Below are 24,181 nucleotides of genomic sequence, written 5' to 3'. Positions count from 1 at the left end.
ATGGCTGGAGCTGGAGAAGGAAATGGAGCGAAAACGGCTGGAGAAGGAAATGCGGAGCGACAACGGCTGAGAGATGAGAGGGAGCTAGAGCGACGTAAACAAATGCTGGAAATAAGGGCTTCCATGAAATCACTATCGGCAAATGGTAGTCAAGTCTGCGGATCTGAGGTAAGAGCTAGACCAACGCTTAATATCTAAAAGAGAGGAGAGAGAATCTGAGAGTAAAGTCGTAAAGTGGCTGAATGATAATGAACCGACAGTTCACCAGTGTTTATCAACAACTATGACCACGGCTGTACAATTACTAGCAGATCCAGTCAAAAAAGCTATTCAATCAACCTCTCTTTGCCACCAACAACTAACAAACTTTAGTGGTAGGCCAGATGAGTGTTCTTTTCTGCATTTGTAAATACCGTAAAATTGTATTCAGATTATGACAATAATTTAGCTATAGACCTAGAAACTGTCTTGAAGTGGTCTTGAATAATGGTGAAACATCTTTTTGTTTCCAGTAAAAACTTGAAACTTGCATGCCACAATGATAACGCAACATATGCATGGTAAACCACAATAAAAACCACAATGCAAGACAGTTTCACTCTTTGTACCCTGAAGCTGGTTATTCCAAACTGACTAATGAATATATGGACTAGCCTACCTGCTGAATTCGACCGACAAAAAATAGGAAGTTAAACGTCGTGTCCAAGAAATTATTGAGACCGTATTTGCTGTTTAAAGACACACGTTCTTCCACTGTCCAAGTTGGTATAGGTTCCGACTGGAGGCCATTTACATCTTGGAGTGTTGTGAAACCAAAACTTAAACAGTAAAAACTAGATTGTTTTAATTAAACAAATGTATTGCACAATAATTTATTTTTGTAAATTATACAACCGACTTCAAATGCTCTAAAAAGAATGAAATAATTTCAATAAAGTAAACTTTTGTATTAGTCAAGCTCACGTATTTTAAGTCGGCGCGGCTCTATGATGATTTTTTATACAAAATTTAAAGAGGATGTCCACATTGCAGATGACTATCTATAACTAAAGGTAATTATAATCTTATAGTGGTATTAACGAATATCTTTAAAAAGATTAATGTATTTACATGTTTCTAACTTGGAAAAGTAACGTTTTAATTTTAAACTAGCTTCTTTTCCCTATCATAATATCAAAATAAATTATTTTCCTATTCATATAGAACATTTGTGTCATTGTGTGTGCTATTTTCACTATGCAATCATTCTGAAGTAAACATAAAATACAAGAAAATACTTCCTTTGATTATATAAACAAAACAGTTCAGTATGTTTTAGCGAATTTCCCATATAGGGAATAAGCTATTACCGTAGTACTCATGGTAAGACCTGGACCCGGGACCGATTTTTTTTTTCGTTTTGAGGTCCCTAGAGGCCAAAAACAGCAACCGTTCAAATTCATATATATATATATATATATATATATATTTATATATATATTTATATATATATATATGTGTCCGTTAGCGCGATAACTCGAGCAAAAATGATCCGATTTTGATGAAATTTGGTACAAACGTGTAAACCTACGTTTATTCGAACGAGTTCGCGAACCAGCATGATCGGGCCATGGGAACGGGGGTTAATGGGGGCTTTTATGGGGTAAAAATGGGGTTTTCCCATTTTTGACCCAAAAAACTTAAATTTTTGCAATTTCTTTCCAAACTATTTTGTAGAGCTTAAAAAAACATATAATTTAGTATATTGAAGCGTTATAATGCGCCTAATGGTTACGGAGAAAATTCAAAAAAATTGTAAATTTAAAATTCCCATGTTATTCTTATGGAGGATAAGTAAACTGTTGTAGTTTGCTTATTTATTAACATATTTTGCCCAAATTTGGAAAATGTTTTTATTTCTTACTAACTATTAACATTTTACATAAAAACACTTTAACCCTCCCTGTTGCAGCAAACCTAAGTATGTGTTAAACTGATTCGATTTAAATAGGGAATAAATGTGATATTTTTAAGGAGACATTTTAGTGTAAATCCAATCAGGCAAATGGAAATTCGCTTAGTCTGCAGGTTTGCTGCGGCGGGGGTATTTTTATATATTTATGCTATCCAGCTACAATTTATAGATTTTCAAAATACACTCTCAATATCTTTTATTTTATTCGTATTTGCAGTTAGAGCCGTGCCAACTTGAAATACGTGAGCTTGAATAATACAAAAGTTTACTTTATTGAAATTATTTCATTCTTTTTAGAGCATTTGAAGTCGGTTGTATTTTTTACAAAAATAAATTATTTCATGATTTTTAGTGACTGTATAATTTGTTATATATTAATTACTTGAAGTTTTTTGATAAGCAAAACTGTTTGAAACAATCAAAAGTGCCACAGAACAATCATTATTTTTAAACTGCTTGAGTCACCTGTTCAGGTTAAATAATCAATGGGTATAAAAATTAACATTTTTGGATTTTCCTTAAAAAACAAAAAAACAAAGAGTTCCCTATTACATTAGGCCCAATGAAAAACTAAATGTCTTTCCTAGAGACATCGAAATGCCAGATATCATCGTTTCCTGAAATTGGTGTACTTCTACATTATAAAACTAATGCAGTAAGGTCTCAAGCCTTTTGGAACAATAAGAAAGTTATTCCTCAGCCACCAGCACTACTAAAAGATCTCTTAAAAGTAGAAAATTGGTTGTTATAACGTATATTACCTTTGAAAAATACGTATATGAAAGATTGGTTCAGCTAAAAGTGGTGTAAGGGGCTTGTCTTAGGTAGTTTTGTTTGCTCAAGATGTAGTCGAAATTTCAAATCAGCTTCCCATTTCCGAACCAGGCATAATATTATTGACAGTGAAGAATATTAATAAACATTCCACATCTTCAAATGCATGTTTAGTAATTTAAATATTTAACACTTAAGACGATTGACGATTATGCAATCCTACACCTCTTACGTCGTTTAAGGAATAATTGCATCTAATTTATATTTGGACCTATTTTACGAATGCGTTGGTTTTCACAATACACCTTAAATTGTCAATATCATACAGCTATTCACTATGTTTTTATAAGTCAGAACATTCAATACTCAAAACAGAATCATACACAAATCAGGTCAAACGTTTAAAAACCTTTTTTATAGGAACCAAAACAAAAAGCATATTTTCAATGTAACTTTTAGGCTCCATGGCAAGAAATAGTTTATTTATCAATATGAAGCAACTGTTTCATGAAGAAACTGTCTGTAGCTTCATTTAAACGGTTTTAACTAACAGCTGTAGGAATGTTATTATTATTATTTGCCTTCTCTGCAAAAATATAAACTAAATAAATGTTGAATATTTGAGGTTTTCAGCATTTTTCACCAAACAAATATTTTTCTTAAACATAATGCTATATATGGTACCAAATAGAAACTCTCCTGGTTATTTTGGTGGTGGAACCACGCTGATCGGTAAAAGAATGACAGAGAAATTGGTGAACATACATAGAAAAAAAACATCGCCACAGACAAATTGAGAACCTCCCCCTTTTGTTGGTAGTGGGGAAGTCGGTTAAAAAGGTAGAAATTTGTTATTATATGTGGATAATAGAAAAATAACTTTCGAATACAAAAAACAGTTTAAAGTAGGCTAAACAAAACAAATATGTTTAGGGGTTAGAATATCTCTTCGCTTAGAAAATGAGAATGCTCTGATCAGACTGGTGCCTAAACGCCATCAAATAAATGTTAATTTACACATCCAAACCAAATTTAACAAATGCCAAAGTCATACACGTTGTCAAAACAGCTTTATTTTCCCTTGGTTCTCTATAACGAAAAAGCCAGATAAGTGGTCGTGGATGTTATAGGTCTTGCAAGACATTCGCGAATGCAAAATTTGTTTCGAGTCAAAATATATCTCAAGTCCTCACAAATGCTTGGCTGGGAAGTTTGCCGCTCAAAGTTGGTATCACTGATCTATTCATCCGACATCTTGTAACTCACCTCCTTATCCCGGGAGCGACAGTGACGTGACGTGACAAAGCATCAAACATTCAAGCTGGAAATATGCACGTGTTTAACAATTTATAGGAGCTCCGTTCCCAACTGAATACTAGCAAAGTTACTTCTCCTCGAGTTACTATTACACAAAACAATCTACAACTACAGTTTTGTTTGTATTATGAACACAAAAGAATACATTTAAAAATGATTGTTTTTCTGTAACTTATTTCCATCTAGAATGTAAGAAGGTAAAAAATATAAAATATTGTTATGGCTGTGTAGCCTACTAATCAATTACAAATAGGACTATGCATTCTAATGATACTACGGATACAACCTTATGTAGCTTTTTAGTAGGCCCTACTATAAACTACTGGTAAAAATTATATAGATTACTATATACAATTGTCATATAACTTTCTGGCTAGTGATCACCATGTGGTCTGTAGTTTACTGACTATATCTCGATACAAGTTTTTAACATCTTTTGATGATGAAAAACTAATCCAACTGATCTTAATCGTTGGTCCTTTAAAAAATTTAAAAAATAACAAACTTTGACTGGGGGACAATGTTTTCAAATATTAAAATAAACGTGTATGCAAATTTGTTGTAATCATTAAAAATTTAATCTTGTATAGGTTCATCTAATTATACAACACTACCACCATTAGTGCCATTAGATTGAATTAGTTCAAGCAATCTGATGTTTATACAAAATAAACATACATATTCAGCCAATGAAATAGTAAAAAGTAAAATACAAACTTGATGATAAATAGTTGAATTCAGTGACGCCAGAAAGCCTGCAGTGAAAAATAAACAGAATAAACGTACAGTATGAAATAAATTAATTTGCCAAATGTGGTCAAATATATCAGTAAACATGCATACTATAACAGTTCACTTTTTATCCATAAGAATAAGATAGTAACTTTAAATATATGGACTACTGTTATTATAATTTTTCCTGTAACCAATAATTCTACCCGATCTTGCTGGTTCACGATCTCATATCCAACCCTAAATGCTCATGCCATTTTGATCAGAATCTGACCAAATTAACTCTAGTTATCATGTTCATGGACATACAGGGTGTTGAAAATGTCTGGAACCAACATTATATCTGGTGAGTGGTTAAAGAAAAACAACTGATATTTTGTGTACGGATATACTATGGTTTTACCTACCTTTTGGTGCCTTATGAAATTTTTTACCACTTATAGGGAACGTCCTGTGGAGGATGCAGTAAAAAGTTTTAATGGAAGCCTATGGTAAATGATACATCATTTTAAAGGTCATTTTTTTCTGAGTTAAGAGCCACAAGTTTCATCTCAAAAGGACTACCCTAGCAAAAATGGCGACTGTTTGAAATTTAAAAACCCACTTATAGGGAACGTCCTGTGGAGGAAGCAGTAAAAAGTTTTAATGGAAGCCTATGTTAAATGATACATAATTTTAAAGGCAATTTTTTTCTGAGTAAGGAGCCACAAGTTTCATCTCAAAAGGGCCATCCTAGCGAAAATGGCGTTTTACTAAACTTATTTTTAACAGAAATACCAATTAAGCTTTCAATTATTTTCAAAAACTTCAAACAGTCGCCATTTTTGCTAGGGTGGTCCTTTTGAGATGAAACTTGTGGCTCCTTACTCAGAAAAAAATGGCCTTTAAAATGATGTATCATTTACTATAGGCTTCCATTAAAGCTTTTTACTGCATCCTCCACAGGACGTTCCCTATAAGTGGTAAAAAATTTCATAAGGCACCAAAAGATAGGTAAAACCATAGTATATCAGTACACAAAATATCAGTTGTTTTTCTTTAACCACTCACCAGATATAATGTTGGTTCCAGACATTTTCAACACCCTGTATATAAAAATTATACAAATTTCATGAAATAGTGTTTGTGGCGTCTGGGGGAAGTAAACCGTCCCAGGATCTACTTCTTGCGCGCCACCTACGATAACAGCTTCTTCCCTAGGGAAATTCGCTTCACGCTTATAAACAGGTTTCACATCTTACAATAGGGCGAGAAAGCTACATCACATCCATTATCCAAAGTCAATGTTTATACTCAGCAAACGCTAGGCCTACTATTGCATGTAATCTCTGCTTGTCAAGTGCAGAATCGCAACAATGCAGTATCAGATGACACAGGAGTTCTTCAGCCGTGACATCCCCATCCTTGCGTTGATGCCAGACACCTCTGTGTCTTGTTCAACGTAGTTTGCGAGTGACGCAGGAACAGGTATACCGAGGTAAGAGCTTGTTTGATTTGGTCGTGACGTAATTTGGAATCTCATTTTGTCAGAAGTGCTAGTGGACTTCCATCCAATTGATGAATTTGAAGCCTTGTTCAGGTTGGTAAAATTTGAGGGTTCGTGCCGTTTGAATGTTCACCGGATCAAAATTTGTATGTTAACTAAATGTGTTTGAATTGTACCATTGACTTTGTAAAATGTAAGATCTGTCATTACATTGTTAATTTAGAAGTGTTTACGTGCGTTTCGTGTAAGTACGCTGATGTAGACTACACATATTACTCTAATATTTTAGGGATAGTATCTGTGTTCTTCCATTTGGCGCTAATATCAGAGTATGCGAAATAACTTAAAAACAGATTGGTTTATAGTTTTAAAGCTGTAAATACTAAATAGCTCAAAACAGTTGTCAAACAACAAAACACACCGTGCTACCTAACCGGACAGGACTAATATTGGAACAAACAATAAACAACAAGACGCCGTCTACAAAAATCAAACTAGATTTATGTTGATTTATCTTTTTGCCAGGTTCTCGAAGAATGTTTATGTGAGTCTGGTGTACACTTCGCCACATGTCAAAAGCTACATCATCAGAAACAGATCGGGCTCATTGGCTCACATCAATATTTTAAAAGAAATTGGCAACCATAAGGTATATTTACACAATTAATCAACTGTTCTTGAGACTGCGAAGAGACCCTACTACAGGAATTGTTTGGTTATTCTTTAAACTGTCCTTAGATGACCCATAAGGACGATAAACCGTTAATTTCTAAGGGAATATGTTTACACCCCGTTAGATTCATTTTGAAACAGTTTATGATAATTTGTAGGCACATCCGCAACATCTCGTTGAATTTATGTTGAATGCGTATTAAAGTTTATTTATTATTATTTCACAGATTTTAAAACTAACTCGACAAAATTTAACGAACCTTTGTATTCATCCTTACTGTTGTATGACCCTTTAGATTAGTACAACCAAACATAACTATCCTGCTTGCATAGAGTACCATTATTTCCCTTTGTATTATATAAAAAGTAACAAGTAAAATACATCTTATAAAGGAGATAAATATATCTGTTTACGTTGACATCAACGCATTCAAACGTAAAATACATGAAACACGCGTCAAACAGGCTTCAGATGTTATAAATACGCACGAATACTTCTAGTATTCGTGGGAATACCGAATACGTCTAAATGTACTTGCACATTTCAAATTCAATATCATAACTTAGGGCTCACTAAATTCTAACTTTAAAGCTTAACAATTAATCAGCAATAAAACACTACCAGTTTTCATTCGAACTGATAAATGATAACATTGACTATGCATTCTGCAAGTTCTGTTTGAAGTTTAATGCTGTACCGTAACGGTACTTCATGCATTAACAGTGTATACTGCTAAATAAATAATAAAGATTACAGTAAACTCCATCGATTTAAAATACTATTTTTTATGTTTATCATGTTTTTGCGTATATACACGTTGTCGTAGGCTTATTAGTAATTTATTTTTCGTATGAAAATATGTTGGAAAAATAAGCTTAAGCATAATTTAGATGGATACTAGAATGATTGGAAAAATTCAGGATTCAAGGAAATAGCTTTAGTGAACCACGCACAAATCAATAACGTACTACAAATTACAATCATTGATCTCTAATAGAGATGGATGATTACAATCAGTAAAAATAAAGCTAGCCAATATAAAATTAAGTTTTACAATTTAATCATGGGTTATGTCTCATATCAATGGCTAAACATAATATTCCCCGCAAACAAACGTGAACAAATTGATTATTATGTTTGTTCCACAAAAGTAATCAGACTTCATAATAGAGAAACACAAAACTCGTTTAAGGCCAGAGAGACTATTTTGAAAACATATAAATTTCAATACAGTATGGAATTAGAAATAACGTGCCACGCCAGAAACGTCCTACTTTAGTATTAGTTTACGCTTAGAGTTTGCTTATTCAATTTCGTGTTCTGCGGTTAAATACTCATAAAACATACCTCTAAAAGAAAAATTGTTACATTACGTTATAGAGTCAGGAGGTCTACGGTACCTAATTTATCATGAGTTAGTATTCTTAAGAGAAATATTATTTTAAACTCAATAAAACGAAAAATTTATAATTTTGAAATGAAATGAAATTACTAAGAAGGCAAACGTTTTGTGCATTAACGTCTCACAAACGCTTGACTTGGATTTTACCTGCACAGAAATGACACTTTTTTGTAACACTAAGTAATACACGGGCTACGAATGGTATACAAATTACTAAAATATCCTATATTAGGGTTGTATAAGCTGTGATTTGATGATGATACTAACCAAAGGCCTAGTGAAATACTGTATCAATAATCTGTTGATATTAGGTTATGTATCACATCCAAACAATACACACGGAAGCTGAGGAGCGCAACACAGTTTAACCGGATGTACCATCGCATATATCATGGCTTGGGACTATGCTCACATAACTGTAGGTTATGGTTATACTATTCCAACTATATATCGTACACTAATACGTATCGTATTTCAAGGCGGATAACAACAATTTACAATAAAAAAGGAAGAACAGTTTATTTTCAAGAAATATTTATTTTTGAGATTATAATTTACTACCGGTACTGTACCAAAATCGTGATGATGGACGTTTTTCAACAGTCTGAAAAAGGTGTATATCATAAACAACTTAAAATTATTTAAATTAGGTTGTATTCAATTCTAGCTGTCTAAGCAATACTGAACTATTTGTATGATTAAAAAGTTAAGTTAACAGAAATAACAAAAGTACAACAAAATTTAATGCTCATTATTTAAGATTTTAGAAGTGAAATTGGAAAAAAAATAATAAGGTTGGTCTTGCCTTTCGTTGTGGGCATGTAACGGATTTTGGCCAAAGTGGCATTATAGTAGATCACCTATTTATTTAAAATCTTTAAACCTTTCAGATGTATATGTAACGTCTATTTAGTGATATATCGTTATATATATATACAAATTATACAACTACGAAGACCCATGTTTTTTTTATCAAAACATTTTCTATTGCACAATATATGTCCCATCTGGTGCGTTTCTTATTTAATATTAAACCCCTTTAGTATCTACGAATCTGACAACCCCACAAGGTTCCTATACAATAAAAAAAGGAATTAAACACAAGAAACCCTTCCATGTTTTATGTCCAATGATTTATTATTTAATACTCCGAGGTATAATATGTTCACAGCCAGGTGTATGATGGAAGAACAACACACAGGAGATGGGATGACTAAATATCACCTGAAAATGAAAGCTAAGCTCGTCTTGGACTACGAGAGAAGAAGAAGAAATGACAAGTTGTCACATGTTGAAGGTAGTCATGTTGTTGCAAATCATTAGGAAACAATCTCTATTCCAAGGCTAATTATTGAAGTACAATATTGTCATAGCTAATTCTATACAAGGCGTTTACATCAACACGGCACAGACGTTCCATTATAAACTAGTGCAACAGCTGTTTCGGTAGGCCGGGACTCCAGCGTTGCCACTTTTTGCTTGCTGCGGCCTTGTATTAAAGAAGTTCATGATATTGCATAGAAGCAAATCTCTAAACCAAGCATACTGGTTGTGATCTGTAGAAAAATCTATACTGTATATATGATTTAAAAAAGTTAAACTTTGATAACAGTTATCTTGAGTATCTTGTAATCTTGAGTATTGATAATTTCATTCAAATGCTTAATTGCGTCATGTTTGAAACTTACCCCGAAGAAAACGACTTTTTTCACGTCACGCTTGTTTCGGGTCTGAATATATTTTTTTTATGTATATAGTAATGTATATAGTATTATGTATGTAGTTAGTCAATTTTATCAATGAACTTGAAGTCCATACATTTTAAAATTTGTGATACTTTGGAAATTATATACTTCCTACCACGATCTACTTACCAACTTTTCACATAAAACTACTATTCACGAGTTGTATTTGTGACAGTTAATTAATCTATCAATTACCAAATGGATACATAATAAATGGATACAGCTTAATAATGGATAAATGATACATAATAATTTATCCATTGTTGAACTCCGGTTCACGATTTATCTTTCAAAACTAGGGTTTGACAAGCAGTGATCCTTCATCTCGTTTTCCCTACGAATAATATACTGTAAAGCCACATGTTTTATAAACATTAGACACAGCTGATCTAACAAAGCATACGTTTAATTGGTTGTTTAAGTAGACCTACTGCAATCTCCCAAACAAAACTAAAACGTGAGTTGGACGCATTCATAGTATGTTTACTCATTTAGTTCACGACGATGGAACCCTGACCATAGAGGTGACAGATCTTTACGCTCTGGACAACGCTGCGGCTCATCATACTGACCGCTTCCTCATCGTCGCCGACCTCCCGGGCGTCCCCGTGCTGCGTCGCGGCCTACCCTTCTATCTAGCGGTGAGGTTCTGTCGTCCCTTGGACACGGCGAAGGACATGGTGAGCTTCGTCTTTGAACTAGGTAAGGAAGATTTAGTCGCACTCCGTCTCAATTAGTCACTAACAAGACTACAAGATCGCGCCACTCATCCCACACTCATCTCCATTCATACTTGGCTTAAAATACCTACTATGTATGGTCGCCATTTCATCGAACAGTATTAACTGTATATTAACAGTATTACTTAAAACACTTCTAATATTACTCAAGTCCTATACCTTCACATGCTAGGACGCTAGGCTTTGGTCCAGAACCTTTCTTTACTTCAGGCTAGACCTAATTATAACTGATTAGAAACAACGTAATCAGGTTTAAAATCATTTAGCGTAAGGTTATTCTTTAAGATTTCTTAGATACAATTTAACAATTACAGCAGAGAACTACATTCTATAAATCCAAACTCGACATGAAATAAAGTGTAACTTTTCTATTAAGGACCAAGACCGGAAATCATCTGTGGGACGCGGCACGTGATCTCGGTTTCTTCCAAACCGGAAGTAGCTGCCAATAAATCCTCATGGGATGCCCGAGTTCATCGGCAGGACTCAAACGTCACCATTTTCCAGGTATTTCGTTATTTATTTCATCCCTAAATTCAATTTGAAATATTACTAGCAACGGGAAGAAAAATCAGTTTCATTATCATTGAAATAGATTTAGAATAGTCATAATCTATAATAAAGTTTTAGATTAAATAATCCCACCACATTGCTGTGTGAAATATGTTTAATTTCCTTGGATCAGCTTTCTGAAATGAGCATTTGGCAGTGCTAATTGATTACCTACATTTTAATGTCATCGGAAAGGCAAACATTGTTCATTATTTGCCCAAGCTTCCATGGAGACCAATTAATATTTACTTTTCAAAACCTCACCTCAAAACTTTGGAAATCCAAGGGGCGTAGCCCGAGAGGAACTCAGGGAAGTGAATAGGCCTAGGGCATTCCTAGATATGTGGACCATCTTTGTGCTTAATTTTGGCTGTATCGGTTTAGTATTTTAGTCGTGACAGTTGCCCAGACAGACACCACCTCTAATAGATAGATTAAAAGACGTAAAATGATTAAAAACTTAACCAGTAACGTTATAAGTTAAAAATTTTGCTTTCTATTTTTCATTCACTGAACTGATAGTTGGCTGGTTAACAAATTTTCAGCTTAATATAATAAATAATAGATAGATTCAATAAATAATTTACTTCCAAAAGATTTATTTAGCAAATTATACTGTCCCAGACGTAGGTTATACATATTAAACAACAGTGCAGTTTTATATTTCTAATTTGCAAGCAATTTAGGTTCTCTCCATTTTTCAACCTTACCTATGACAGAATAGTTAACTTGTTTTGCAGTATATTTGAAATCTTTCATAGAATCATCATGGTTTAATCTCTCTCTCTCTCTCTTGCTTACTTGTTTGCGAAATATCACAATCAAATTACTTTCTTTAATCTAGTTTTGAAAACTTTCAGACGGTTCATTGTTTTCATTATTAAATTTAATAATTTTTAATATGACCTTATAATACAATTTTTATTCAAGGTAAGGATCCCAGTGAAGTGTCCTGTTGGAATTTGGCATTGCAATATTGTCACCTCCAAAGTAGACACTACTCGTTCTGAAACCAAAGAGTTTAACATAGAGAAATATATCTACATCCTCTTCAATCCTTGGTGTCCAGGTAGAATTTCTAACTAACTAGCAAACAGATTTTCATGCATGTTTGTAATATAATATTTAGTATTTATCTAATACATAGGCCTATTGTACTATCATTGACTTAAAAAGTCGAAGTTCCATCTATATAGTCCAGCTCAACCAAGTAAAAAATTATAATTTGAATGATTATCGAGTCACAGAGTGTACTACTACTATATTCCCACCTTTAGTTTTTGTTACTGTAATATTATATGACTTAAAATTGACTACAGTTCATTTACAATGTGTTGTCCTTTAGGTTTGGCTTCGTTAAATATTGGCGTATTCACAGTATTCATCAGAGCAATCTGCAGGTGTCTCAACCGTCTGGATATCCGAGTGTATATAGTGCTCACCTTAAAATCTAAAGTTTGTTGGTTCGATGCTAGGCGATATCGTTACCTGACCCAGATACCAGATGTCGTTGGGCTATCAATGATGATCTAACAAAAGTTCAACGTTAGATTGGACCAGGGTCTGGACCGTTCCCTTACAAAAAAATGATCACAATACCAATCACGTACAACCACAAAGACCAAATTAAAACTCAACCATTTTATTCCAAAATTGGCCACAGCTCTGACATAGGATTTGGAATTCGGTGTACAGTATAACACCATTGGTTAACAATGTCAATGAGAATACACAACTTTAATTAAACAACTATTTACACCATTTTATTATATTTCCTTTTCCCAGATGATGGAGTGTTTCTGGACGGGGATGCCAGGGAACAGTTTGTTTCTAGCGACTATGGCAGGGTTTGGACCGGGACCCATCGTCACCCTATAGCCCACCCCTGGGTGTTCGGACAGTACGACGATGTCGTCCTTCCAGTAGCCATGCTGCTGCTGGAGGAGTCGTCCTTGGAGCACTCCAGGAGAGGAAATGTCGTGGAAGTAGCAAGGGCCATTGGTACTGCGGTGAGAAGTGTAAGAGAGTCGAAGCGAAATTTATTTTTAGGACCAATGATTATTAAAATAAAATATCTGGATGATTCTGAGGAATTGAAATAAGAAACAGGTCACGTGGCCCAGTTATTAGCTGCGTATGGTTCGTAAGTGGCACCGACGCTTTGATAGTGATGTTATTATTACGCTCGTGAGTATATGGAGGTAATTTGAATTTGATTTAAATAGGAATATGCTGGAAAAATTGTACTACGTACTTTCAAGGTTATATTCTACAAACAGTTGTTTTACAATCGGAATTAAAATCATAACAACACAAAAGGAGACTTTGGGTTATATGCTACGCACAAATATTTTTTTTTAAATTTGTATTTGTCTAAGCCATTTTATTCATTACGTTTTTTGTAAGGGAACGATTCAACCCCTGTTCTTGTCTTCTATCTGACGTAGAGCAAATGAATTTATTTATTTCAAAAAATGTATTTAATTGACAAAAGTTAAATATAATCAATGAATGATCTCTATAACAAAACAAACGTATTAAAGTTCTTCAAAAGAACCTTTTAGACCAAAGTCTTATAAACCATTACTGTAAGCAAATTCAGGATGATGATTTTATATAAGTAAAAAACTAGTTTAAAATCCATCGAAACAAAAGAAACATTTAAAAGTTTATTTAAAAAAATGAAATCACTTTGTTGCATCACATAAAATTGTTTTATCTCTAGGTTTGGGTTCAATGAGGCCCTTGTCATTCCCCTAATATCCATAAACCTACCCAAGCCCAAGATTATATAGACAATACTCGAATTGTGTTGTAACAATTTACAATATATTGAAACATGTATTGATAAATATTAGCATAATACAAACAAACAATACATTTGAATTCGTATATATTATGTGTTTAAAATATTTATTCTAAAGTTTTGTAGTTTATTTAATTTGAGTTAAACATAACATAATAACCAATAATTATCTATTTCGTCTGGATGGTTTTTATAGTTATTAATATTTTGAATTTATAATAAGGTATGTCAAAAGAGATGGCTGTTCACTAATCAACAACGAAATTTTAAGTGTAATTTTGGTTTTAATCCCGGCTCAGTTGGAGATTTAAAGTCCTAGTAAAGTTTATTAGCAAATTCGTCTGAAAAAGAACAACAAGCCTAACCAAAACAGCTTTGGGTTTACAACCGTAAAATCTTGAATGTTACAATCCCCTTTTTTATTACAAACAGAAGATTACTTTCTGGCTGTAAACATTTCCAGTTGTTGGTTAGACTAATCGTTGGGACTTACTTGTAAACATATTGAAATGTGTTTTCATTTCGACTTCTAAGGTTGTATAGTGAATAGATTCTGCTTTTGTTTACAAACAGAAGTAAGTCCCCATAAAACACAATTTTATTGAATAGCGAATTAATAAAACATTAAAAGGGAATATTTAAACAAATTTTAACAGGAAAATGTAAATTCACTTAGTCTGCAGGTTTGCTGCGGCGGGGATATATTCTATTGTTTTAAATTTTCAGTTGAGAGCTAAGATTGAGAAGCAGACGTCGAGCGTGTCAAGTAGAAGCTCGGCAGCGTGCACCGGTTCCGTGGCAGTTTTGGAGAGATGGTTGAAGGAGACGGACACGTCGCACTTTGGTCAAACCTGGGTTTGTTCATCAGTGGCAGTCACAGGTATCTAAAGTAAATAAATCCATCTAATCAGTTATGTAAAAACGATGACCCTTCCTCCTAAATATTCATTAAACTCAGTGGCGGTTCTAAGACCTACCTCTACCCTCACCAGGAAAATAGGGGGTATCGGAGTCCTCCCATGGAGAATTTGCCATATTAATTCAGTTAGGTTGATTTTATAAAGGCATTTTAAACGTGTAGAACCGTATCCAATAACCTCCATTTTTAGGTAGAAAAGTTTTGGTTACCTTTATTTTTGCAGGTTTTAATGGGGGAAGGGGCTTTAGCCCCTTCTTGAAACCGCCACTAAAGAAACCTAATCTGAAAAATTCTTTAACCCAAACCTCAGATTAAATAAGTTAGCTAATACACCACCATAAGTCTTAGGCATATTGCAATTCTGATATGTTCACTCAATGATATATCACTGGATCTCAAAGATCCTGAGGTGTGACTTAAAGAAAACGATCATTGGTCTGTCTCCAACAATGAACAACAGTGAACAACGATCGGTCATCAACAAAGACAAATAACAAAGATGTTCCGAATATACGACAACACCTAACATCCCCAAATCACACTGTAAGAATCACACTCTATAAATGAGAAACTTATTCCTTATTTCTCATTGCACAGCAAATGTCACTTTCTTGCAGATTTGTGGACTATTGTTTTAGTAACTGAAAGACAAACCCTCCACATTTCAGTGTTTAGAGCCCTTGGTATCCCTAGTCGACCAGTCACTAGCTACATCTCTGCCCACGGATCTCTGACTCTAGTGAGATACGTGAGTGATGAGGGGGAATGGTTAGACCAACCCCTAAGTAACAATCTCCCCTGGGGCTTCCATGTGTGGGTGGAAGCGTGGATGGCCAGACCTGACCTGACGGAAGGTCATAATGGCTGGCAGGTGATAGATCCTAATGGTGAGCGAACATGATATACTATTGTTGAAATTTAAGTAAGCTACTGTATTTTTATTTCATACACATGAAGGCATGTTTGAGGTTTGGAAGCATTTTTGTTCCCCAGTATGAAACACGTTGAATAATTAATTGTGTGATAAAATAACCTCTAGGTGGTTAAAGTAAGCAAAGTAAAGACTTGTTTAACCTGTTCTTCAGTCAAACGATCCTGTGTAGTTACATGTTCTATCTCGTAATCAGAAGTGCATTATCAAAATATCAAGTTATGTACGACCACTGACTATAAAAGGCAGCCAGCTATACAGGGTGATGAGTGAACAACGTATCGTACTGTGTGACAAACCGTATCGAATTTTAGTCAGCTCTTCAGGCTTGATCAGATCCTCAACGTCATGCAGTTTATGGAAATGTCACCAGATGCGCCAAAATTGCTTCCCTTCAAGGAACTAAAGCAGCTTTGCGTTTTGGACCTGATGATGTATAATATAAGGCATAATAATTTACTTCACTCGATGGTAGTGACAAATTGTTGAAGCGAGTAAAGTAAATGTAAACATTTTCAGTTTCATATGTGGGGAGCGAGCTGGTGTAGTGGTAGAGTGCGGGACTTTAGTCCCCAACACTCAGGGTTCAAATCCCGCCAATCACCAATGGATTTTATCTAAGTGATAATGCCACGACCCACTCCTAGCCTGAAATAATATGTGGAAAAAATATTCCGTGCTAGAAACTAGAGACAAAACCTTTTCATTGTAGTTACAGGAAAGTCAATCTGTGGACCTACGTCAGTCGAAGCTGTCCGCCAAGGAAACATTGGTCAGATGTTCGACACGGCGATGGTTTACGCTACGCTCAACGGAGAGCTTCTGCATATGAAGGAAGATCCTGGGGGTGAAAAACAGTTTATGAAACTGCGACCAACTCAGTATGGGTAAGATAACCTACATATAACAAATTTCATTTCAACCTTATGCGATTGTAGTTGACTAAGACACGATGATAGTGATTTAGCGAGGGACTTTTTACTTGGTCACGTTTGATAGAACATTCAAAATGCTAATAACAGTGTTCTTGACATTTTCTAGTAAATTAAATTATAAAAATGAAATGGGACAATTTTTACAATTTTGGAATCGGATTAATTTAGGTTTTTCAACTCGGTCTGTTCTACTTAAACTTACGTACTGAGTTCATAAAGAGATGTTGAAAGAATGTAAATATAAAATCTGTGTATGAAAACAACAGAAAATGGCGGTAATATAGTTAACGAAGTGATTATGAAAACAAATTATTTTGGGTTTCTCTATTTATCGACCCTCAGGGCCATTTCCCGGAGTTTGGCCGTTTACTTGCGTGACAACCTGTATAAAAAGGACACCTTGGTCTCCTACATGAGAAATTTCATTATATATGATAACTCCCTCAATACAAGCTATGCGATAACTATAATAGTGGAAGTATTTGGAAAACCTGGCAAGTGGTGTTTATTTATGTAGTCTACAAATTAATTTAACAATTTATTTTGTTCACAGAGTGGGCTGTAAAATAGTCACCGACTCAATACTGCCGGACATTGACACAGCGGAGGCTTGTTTTATTGATGTCACAAAAACATACAAAAATGAAAAAGGTGTGCATAAATTATGTTGGGAAAAATACAAGTTTTGTACTTTTAAGGATAAAATACACATGCAAAATAGTATTGTATAGTATTGTATTGGCTAATCCATAATGTTACACCAACCCCCCTCAAAAATAGTCGTAGTAAGATAATACGTTTGAGCTTTACACATCTTAAATAAAAACTAGCATTGAAGTAGGTACTCTCAAAGGAACTCTGAAAATGGTAAACATTTTTAACTAGTCATTCACAATTGAAAGGTCTAATGGTTGGTATGATAAAATGGATAGTTAGAGATACGTTTTTTGGTTCCTTGATTTCGAGCAACGGGTATTGGTTTGTAATTATTTCATTACATCGAGATCTAGTGGATATTTGAAAGTTTTCACGCAATTGAAGTTTTAATTTATAATTATAACAATGCTATAAACATAATCCTACAAAATCAATAGTGTAATTGTATCAGAGTCTCAAGTGGAAAAAATAAGATTTTTATTGTCCTTAATTTGGTTTGAACTTATTGGTTATTATATTTTTTTAAATATCCAGTGAATAGTTGTTGTATGAACATTCTGAGCAAATCGTTAAAAACTCCTGTAATTTGTGGAAACAGTATTTTAAGAAGTATAAAACCCATTTAAAATGAATCCCATGGTTATAATTTAAGAAGTTAAATTTTAATTTACGAAATACATGACAACTCAATTGTTGAAGGCTCGGCAGAAGAACACAAGAAAATTGTCAATTCGATACTTGGATTTCCCCCTTCTCCAAAACCCTACGCAAAATCAAAACGTGAGAAAAACGAAGAAGTTTTGTTTGAACTTGTGGAGATCAATCAAGTGATGTTTGGACAACCCTTCAGTGCGTCAATTCGTGTTCAGGTATAAGTTTGAAAATGGTTGAATTATTCGACAAAAGAATTTTAATGACAAAATGTTCAGCAACAAGTCTGCATTAAAAGTTCACTGTGGCAATCGGTGATAAATGAATAAATATACTAACCCTTATTCTTATATTATGTAAATGGGTCATTATGAATGTACTGTTATCAACTCAGAAGTGTTTAATGCAACCATATGCAACGTGGATTAAAATGGCGATTTATACAGCTTTTTACCTTTAGAGCTTAGGTGCACATACTCGTACACCCATCAGATGATTAAAATAGTTATTTATGAAAGTGGATTGTATACATTTATTTAAGTTGACAGATTTTAATACCTTTTAAGTTACTTAGAATGTTACAGGAATTGAATGAAAAATCTTCTGTTGGAAAATAACAAACACTACTGTCACTTAAGCTAATTTGAGAAATGTTTAACTAGACTAAACATTGCATTTATTGTACCAAACAAAATCATTTTTGCGACTGGTAAAAAGATAATAAATATATATATTTTTCAGAATAAAGGTCAAAGGGATCTCAGTATTTCTGTGTCTGTATCAGCCTACTCAGTGCTTGGTAATGGTGAAAAAGCACATTTTATTGGTTTGAGGAAGAATACGTATACACTTCAGCCAGGTCAAAGTAAGAATTAATTTCCTTGAAACTGAAATAGGCAAAATATGATCTAAGAGTGAAATAGACAAACAGTAAAATGGCGTGATGGTAAAGAGGTAAAATAATAGAATAGGTCAAGGTAAGAATACTAAAAAAAAAAAAAAAAAAACAGTTGAAAAACTGTAAATGTAGTAAGAATAATTATAAAAGTTACTTTAAGAACCAATATCCAAATAAACTTATCGTTATAAGTATTTAAACATTTCATATTATAGTACCGGGACCAAGCCTTGCTCTGTTGTGGTTAATTGGGTATTATCGTTAAAAATATCGTAAACAGCCACATTTTATAATTTACGAAAAACATTTTTATTACTAACCATAGACATTTGATCGCTGAAATAAGAAACAACTCTGTACTGTAATGTTGTACTATGTAGAAGTATGCAATTTTAATATAAAATTTTATGATTTTTATCCATAAGGCCAATGTTAAATGTTTATATTTTCAAATGAGGTATGTAGCGAAATAAGAATTTTCCTGAGGTAGTGGCTGTCGCTAATCACGTTTTTGGGGCTATAGGTCCCTAATTCCAAAATTTTGTCAAAATCCTTCCGCTGAATTTCGAGATATATATTACAGACACGTATTATAGAACAGGATTGATCAATTAAAAGCATACTTTTCGAAGTTCCTACCAGCATATACAAAATTTTACTGGAGGAACTATAACACAGAATAGCTTTAGGCTAATGGCTAACGTAAACGTACCGGTATTTATGCCTGGGTCAAACGTAAGTTGATTTGTACCTGTTTTTAGTTATCTAAATACAAATTTCTGCCACAGAGGACGCCTTAGTGCTCTCAGTAGAGCCCGCGGAATACGTCGATAAACTCGTGGATCATAGTTTGATCAAAATATTGGCCCTTGGTGAAATAAAGGAGTCCGGGATCAATTGGTGTGAAGAGGACGACTTTCAGATGATCAAACCAAAACTAACTCTTGAGGTAAAACTATGATTTAGCTAATTCTTGTTAGAGATGTCTCTGACTATTGATTTGTTACTGATATGAACATCAATTAAAATTATGAAACATCAATAATGTTAAAATTATGAAAAATGAAGTGAAATGAATTTTTATCTCAAAAATATATAAATTAAAAATGTTATGCATAGTCCTTGTTGTAATCGTGTTTAATTATTATATTGTAATTATTGTATTTTTATCTTGAGTTATAATGTTTCAATACTTCCAACATAGAAAACATACATTTTTCCTAAATATGTTTATTTTGTTCTTTGAATTACTCTGGTAAAGAATCTTTGTGCATGCTCAATGCTACAATGTAGTTGGAATAAGCTGCTTTGTAGTGGTTTAAAATTAAATAAATTAATAACTTTGATATTTTAACAATTCTATAGGTAAAGGGGGTGCCAAAGGTTGGACAAGAATGTACCGTGACATTTTCCTTCCAGAACCCTTTAGACATAATGTTGTCCCACTGTATCTTCTGTATGGAAGGGCCTGGCTTGGTTAGGCCAATTTTGAAGAAGCTTAGGTGAGTGTTGAATGTATGATTGTATGACGGTTGAGTAGGAATTTCCCTTTCAATTGAGTATTTGTGTATATTGTATATACATTTTGTAATAAGCAGCACTATTTATTTTAATCAAAAAGATATTTGTTCATGTAACTAATCATTACGATACAAGTTTAAAATGGTTTTTGTACTATTGTATAAAACAAGGTTTAAAATGTTAATGACAGTCGCAGTGTATTTTGCGGGACATTTGAGATTGTTAATATGCTTACCTGAGAAAATTATAGTCCTGAAGCTAATAGGTAGGCAATAATAGAACAAAACACTGATATCACTGATTTTTCGTACTCATGATGGAACTTAAAACAAGGTTGAAAAGAAATAAAATTATTATTTTCCCTTCAACCTACTTTCTGAAGAAGTTCTACATCAAGAGGGAAAATCAGTGTTATTTTTTATGCTCTTTTATTGTGTATCTATTATTCCCTGGTCTCAATCTTCTCAGAAAAGCTACTTCTCCTACTCCAATACTTTTCCAAATAACCCTTCTTTAATATTATTTAGTTGCAAAAATCTTGTTATGTTTGAATTTGAATATTTCACTTAAACTCCTTGGTTGAAATCATTATGTAATTTGTTTTTCAGGGATGTTATGCCAAACGAGTTGGTTACACTAACGGAATGTATAGTTCCAAAAATGGCGGGCAATCGCAAGATAAATGCGTCATTTACTTCCAGACAGCTGACAGATATCCTGGGCTCATCTAGTCTATATGTAGCTGAATGACCACCGTATTATGTAATGTAATAAACAAATGCTAAAGACTAGTTAGTATGTAAAAAAAAGTACAGCCAGTAAAATCAATTTAATACTATAGAATTTTTACTAAACCGTTCCCTATTTATTTTACATTCCAATGGACCTAGCTCCATTTTGATATTTGGTACAATTTTATGAAATAACATACAATAGTTGCTTAGTGCTAGTTATACAATAATAGTTGAGTGAAAAACAATGAATCAGTTAATATCAAAACAAAAATGAGAAACAGCAACAAGATGGCAAAAATGACAGCGGCAAGCAACAAATGGTGATATTGTAGAAACTTTCATTTGATTCTTTATCTTTGAAGGTGATTAAATACTGAATGAGAATACTAGTTATTTTGCTGTTTCAGGTAACTCTCATCAAAATTACGTTATTCAATAAAAGATCGTCTACTTAACTTGCGGTTAGGCCCTCAAGCAAAAGATGGACACAAAGGTCTACTTTTAAACTTTCCAACAGTGTTTCAAATCATTCGATTTTTTGTCCACTATGTATTATAGGCCAGTAAAATTAGATAAAAATAATACATTTTGAGGAATTAATTCCCAGCAAGCTGGAAATCGTTTTAATACCTTCATTTGGTCCCAAATAAGTGTAATCTGAGTTTGCACCGTCCTATGAGGTGAGCTTACATTATGGCAGCCTAAAATAAATTAAATTTAAGCACTTTTTCCAGTTTTTTCCAAGTTGCTCAAAAACAGTGTGTCGGACGCAAACAACGTCCTAATAATATCAAAGAGGATTAAATTCTGCATAAAATGAGTATATAAATATCCAAATTCGGTTAAGTAGTATAGCCAAAATATTAAGTTTTAAATATATATATATATATTTTTTTTTTCATTGCATTTTACATTTTGCGACTTTCCAGAACCCCATACTATCTTTGAAAGAAACACACCCATGACCATTTCCTTCTTCATACGAAGTAAGAGTGGGGAAAACAGCTGATCAAGTATTCCCAGCTGTTTGCAGTTGTATAGTACAGCAATTTCATTGCTAAGTGGCTGTCATCAGTTACTTTGGAAGTAAAGTTATTATAAGTATTTTAAAAATAATTGAGGACATTTACTAATATTTGTATTCGTTCATGAAAGTGTTATAACGTAGTGATCTGTTATCTAAGTTTTGTGTTTAACATGTTCGGACATGCAATCCTGAGTATTTAATCTGTTTAATTTTAACCATCCTAGGAGTTAAACTCATACCACTATCGCAGCCTAAAATAAATTCAATTTCAGAATTTTATTTTATCTTTTGCTTGTAGCTAAAAAATAGTGCACCAGACAAATACATAAATATTCAAATTTGGTACAGTAGCACAGCCAATATCTTTGTTAAGAAATAGATAACTTTTTCATCTTATTGCAAACTATATTTAGCCCTGGAAAGTCGACATCCCATCATACCACTGACCACCATAAGAAAAAATCGATAGAATTAAAGTTGTATAGTATAATATAACACGTTAAAAAGTTATTTCAATTGAAAATTTCACTCATTTTTAAAGACTTAATTTTGCATAAACCTTAAAATCGGGTTCCATAAACTGTCCTCTTGGCTGCACATCCTACATGTTAGGATTTATCTCAAGCTGCAGTGGACTGTCAAAGAGACTGTCCTCACATGTTTCTGCTTCTACGGTGTTTGGTATGTGGGACACACCCTCAACTTGAAACTGCTGAATTTAAGCATGACTGACCATGGTAGCTAAGGCAAATTGTTGAGCATTCCATCTACTTTTCGGCAGCTGCACTTTCCTGTACACGCATGACACTATGTTGAGGATTTAAGTTGGAGCTGGATTCTTTGTGTTTATGGTTGGGAGTAAACCATGTTCCGCCATCCTCCAACCCCAGTTGAGCGGATCCACTGGTCTATCATACCAGCTCTGTATTTAGTGTTAGACTCGTAGAAAGTGTTGGGCGGCGACTGTATTTGTTAGTGGTAGGGAAGCTATATATAGAAAGTTAACTTTGAAATGGATTTTGAGAACATCCCATAAGGAATTTTGTCCAGTGAGGTATTATTGGCTTTAGATGATTGTCACAAACAGTTGACCTGCTAAAATTAGGCCCTCAGGATGAGCATATGTATGGTGGAAAAGCTTTACAGCCCCCAGCAACGTGTTCATCTCAAGGAGTTTTATAATCTTCAACTTCACTTGGCGATAGAATACAGATAGTATTTCACCCACTGATTGCATATAGGAACAGAAGGTTCTCTTTGACAGGAGATAGAAGTTGAAATGCCTCAGAGTATGTTAGGTCCACATTCCAGATTTCCTGAGGTAAAGATTTGAGTAATTTGGTGCTTTGGCGGTTAATAGGACCAATAGATCTGTGTCCTATTCAATTATTATGACTTTCGCAAAGTTCTCAGCCATTTGAATGGCAGTGTTGACAATGAGGGTATCAGCATCCTCAAGAGCTTGTCCGACTTCAAACCCTTGGAGCACTTGCTCACTCAGCATGGAGATAAGCCGTCCTTTGTTGTTGTAGTTAGAGAGAAATTGTTCTTTCAGCATTGTTGCAGTCAACATTTTAGTAAAAATTACGTTTGCTAAGGATTGCTTGATTATTATTATCATTATTCCTTGTTGTTTCACAGAAGTTGAGGCCTCAACATGTAAAAGTCTATACTCAGGATTGCATGTCCGAACATGTTAAACACGACACTTAATATCATGAAGATAA

At 33.8% G+C, this 24,181-nt stretch overlaps 1 protein-coding gene across 1 annotated transcript; it reads left to right on the top strand.

Annotated features, from left to right (window-relative positions):
* On the top strand, positions 1-21,473 carry LOC129004679 (hemocyte protein-glutamine gamma-glutamyltransferase-like). The gene is made up of 16 exons (XM_054433238.1): positions 1-168; positions 6,197-6,254; positions 9,510-9,635; positions 10,579-10,785; positions 11,200-11,330; positions 12,306-12,444; positions 13,161-13,384; positions 14,908-15,061; positions 15,769-15,987; positions 16,744-16,918; positions 17,520-17,617; positions 18,323-18,492; positions 19,016-19,139; positions 19,961-20,121; positions 20,538-20,674; positions 21,302-21,473. The coding sequence occupies exons 1-16, from the start codon at positions 1-3 to the stop codon at positions 21,441-21,443; spliced, it is 2,433 nt and encodes an 810-aa protein (XP_054289213.1). The 3' UTR covers positions 21,444-21,473.
* Positions 21,474-24,181: the final 2,708 nt, after the last annotated feature.

The sequence above is a fragment of the Macrosteles quadrilineatus genome, unplaced genomic scaffold, assembly GCF_028750875.1.
Source record: "Macrosteles quadrilineatus isolate MER2022 unplaced genomic scaffold, UCM_ALF_1.0 Scaffold_10__1_contigs__length_6754688, whole genome shotgun sequence".
Classification (NCBI taxonomy): Eukaryota; Metazoa; Arthropoda; class Insecta; order Hemiptera; family Cicadellidae; genus Macrosteles; species Macrosteles quadrilineatus.
The sequence above is the reverse complement of the archived record's forward strand: the minus strand, read 5'-3'. Positions and strand labels throughout refer to the sequence as shown.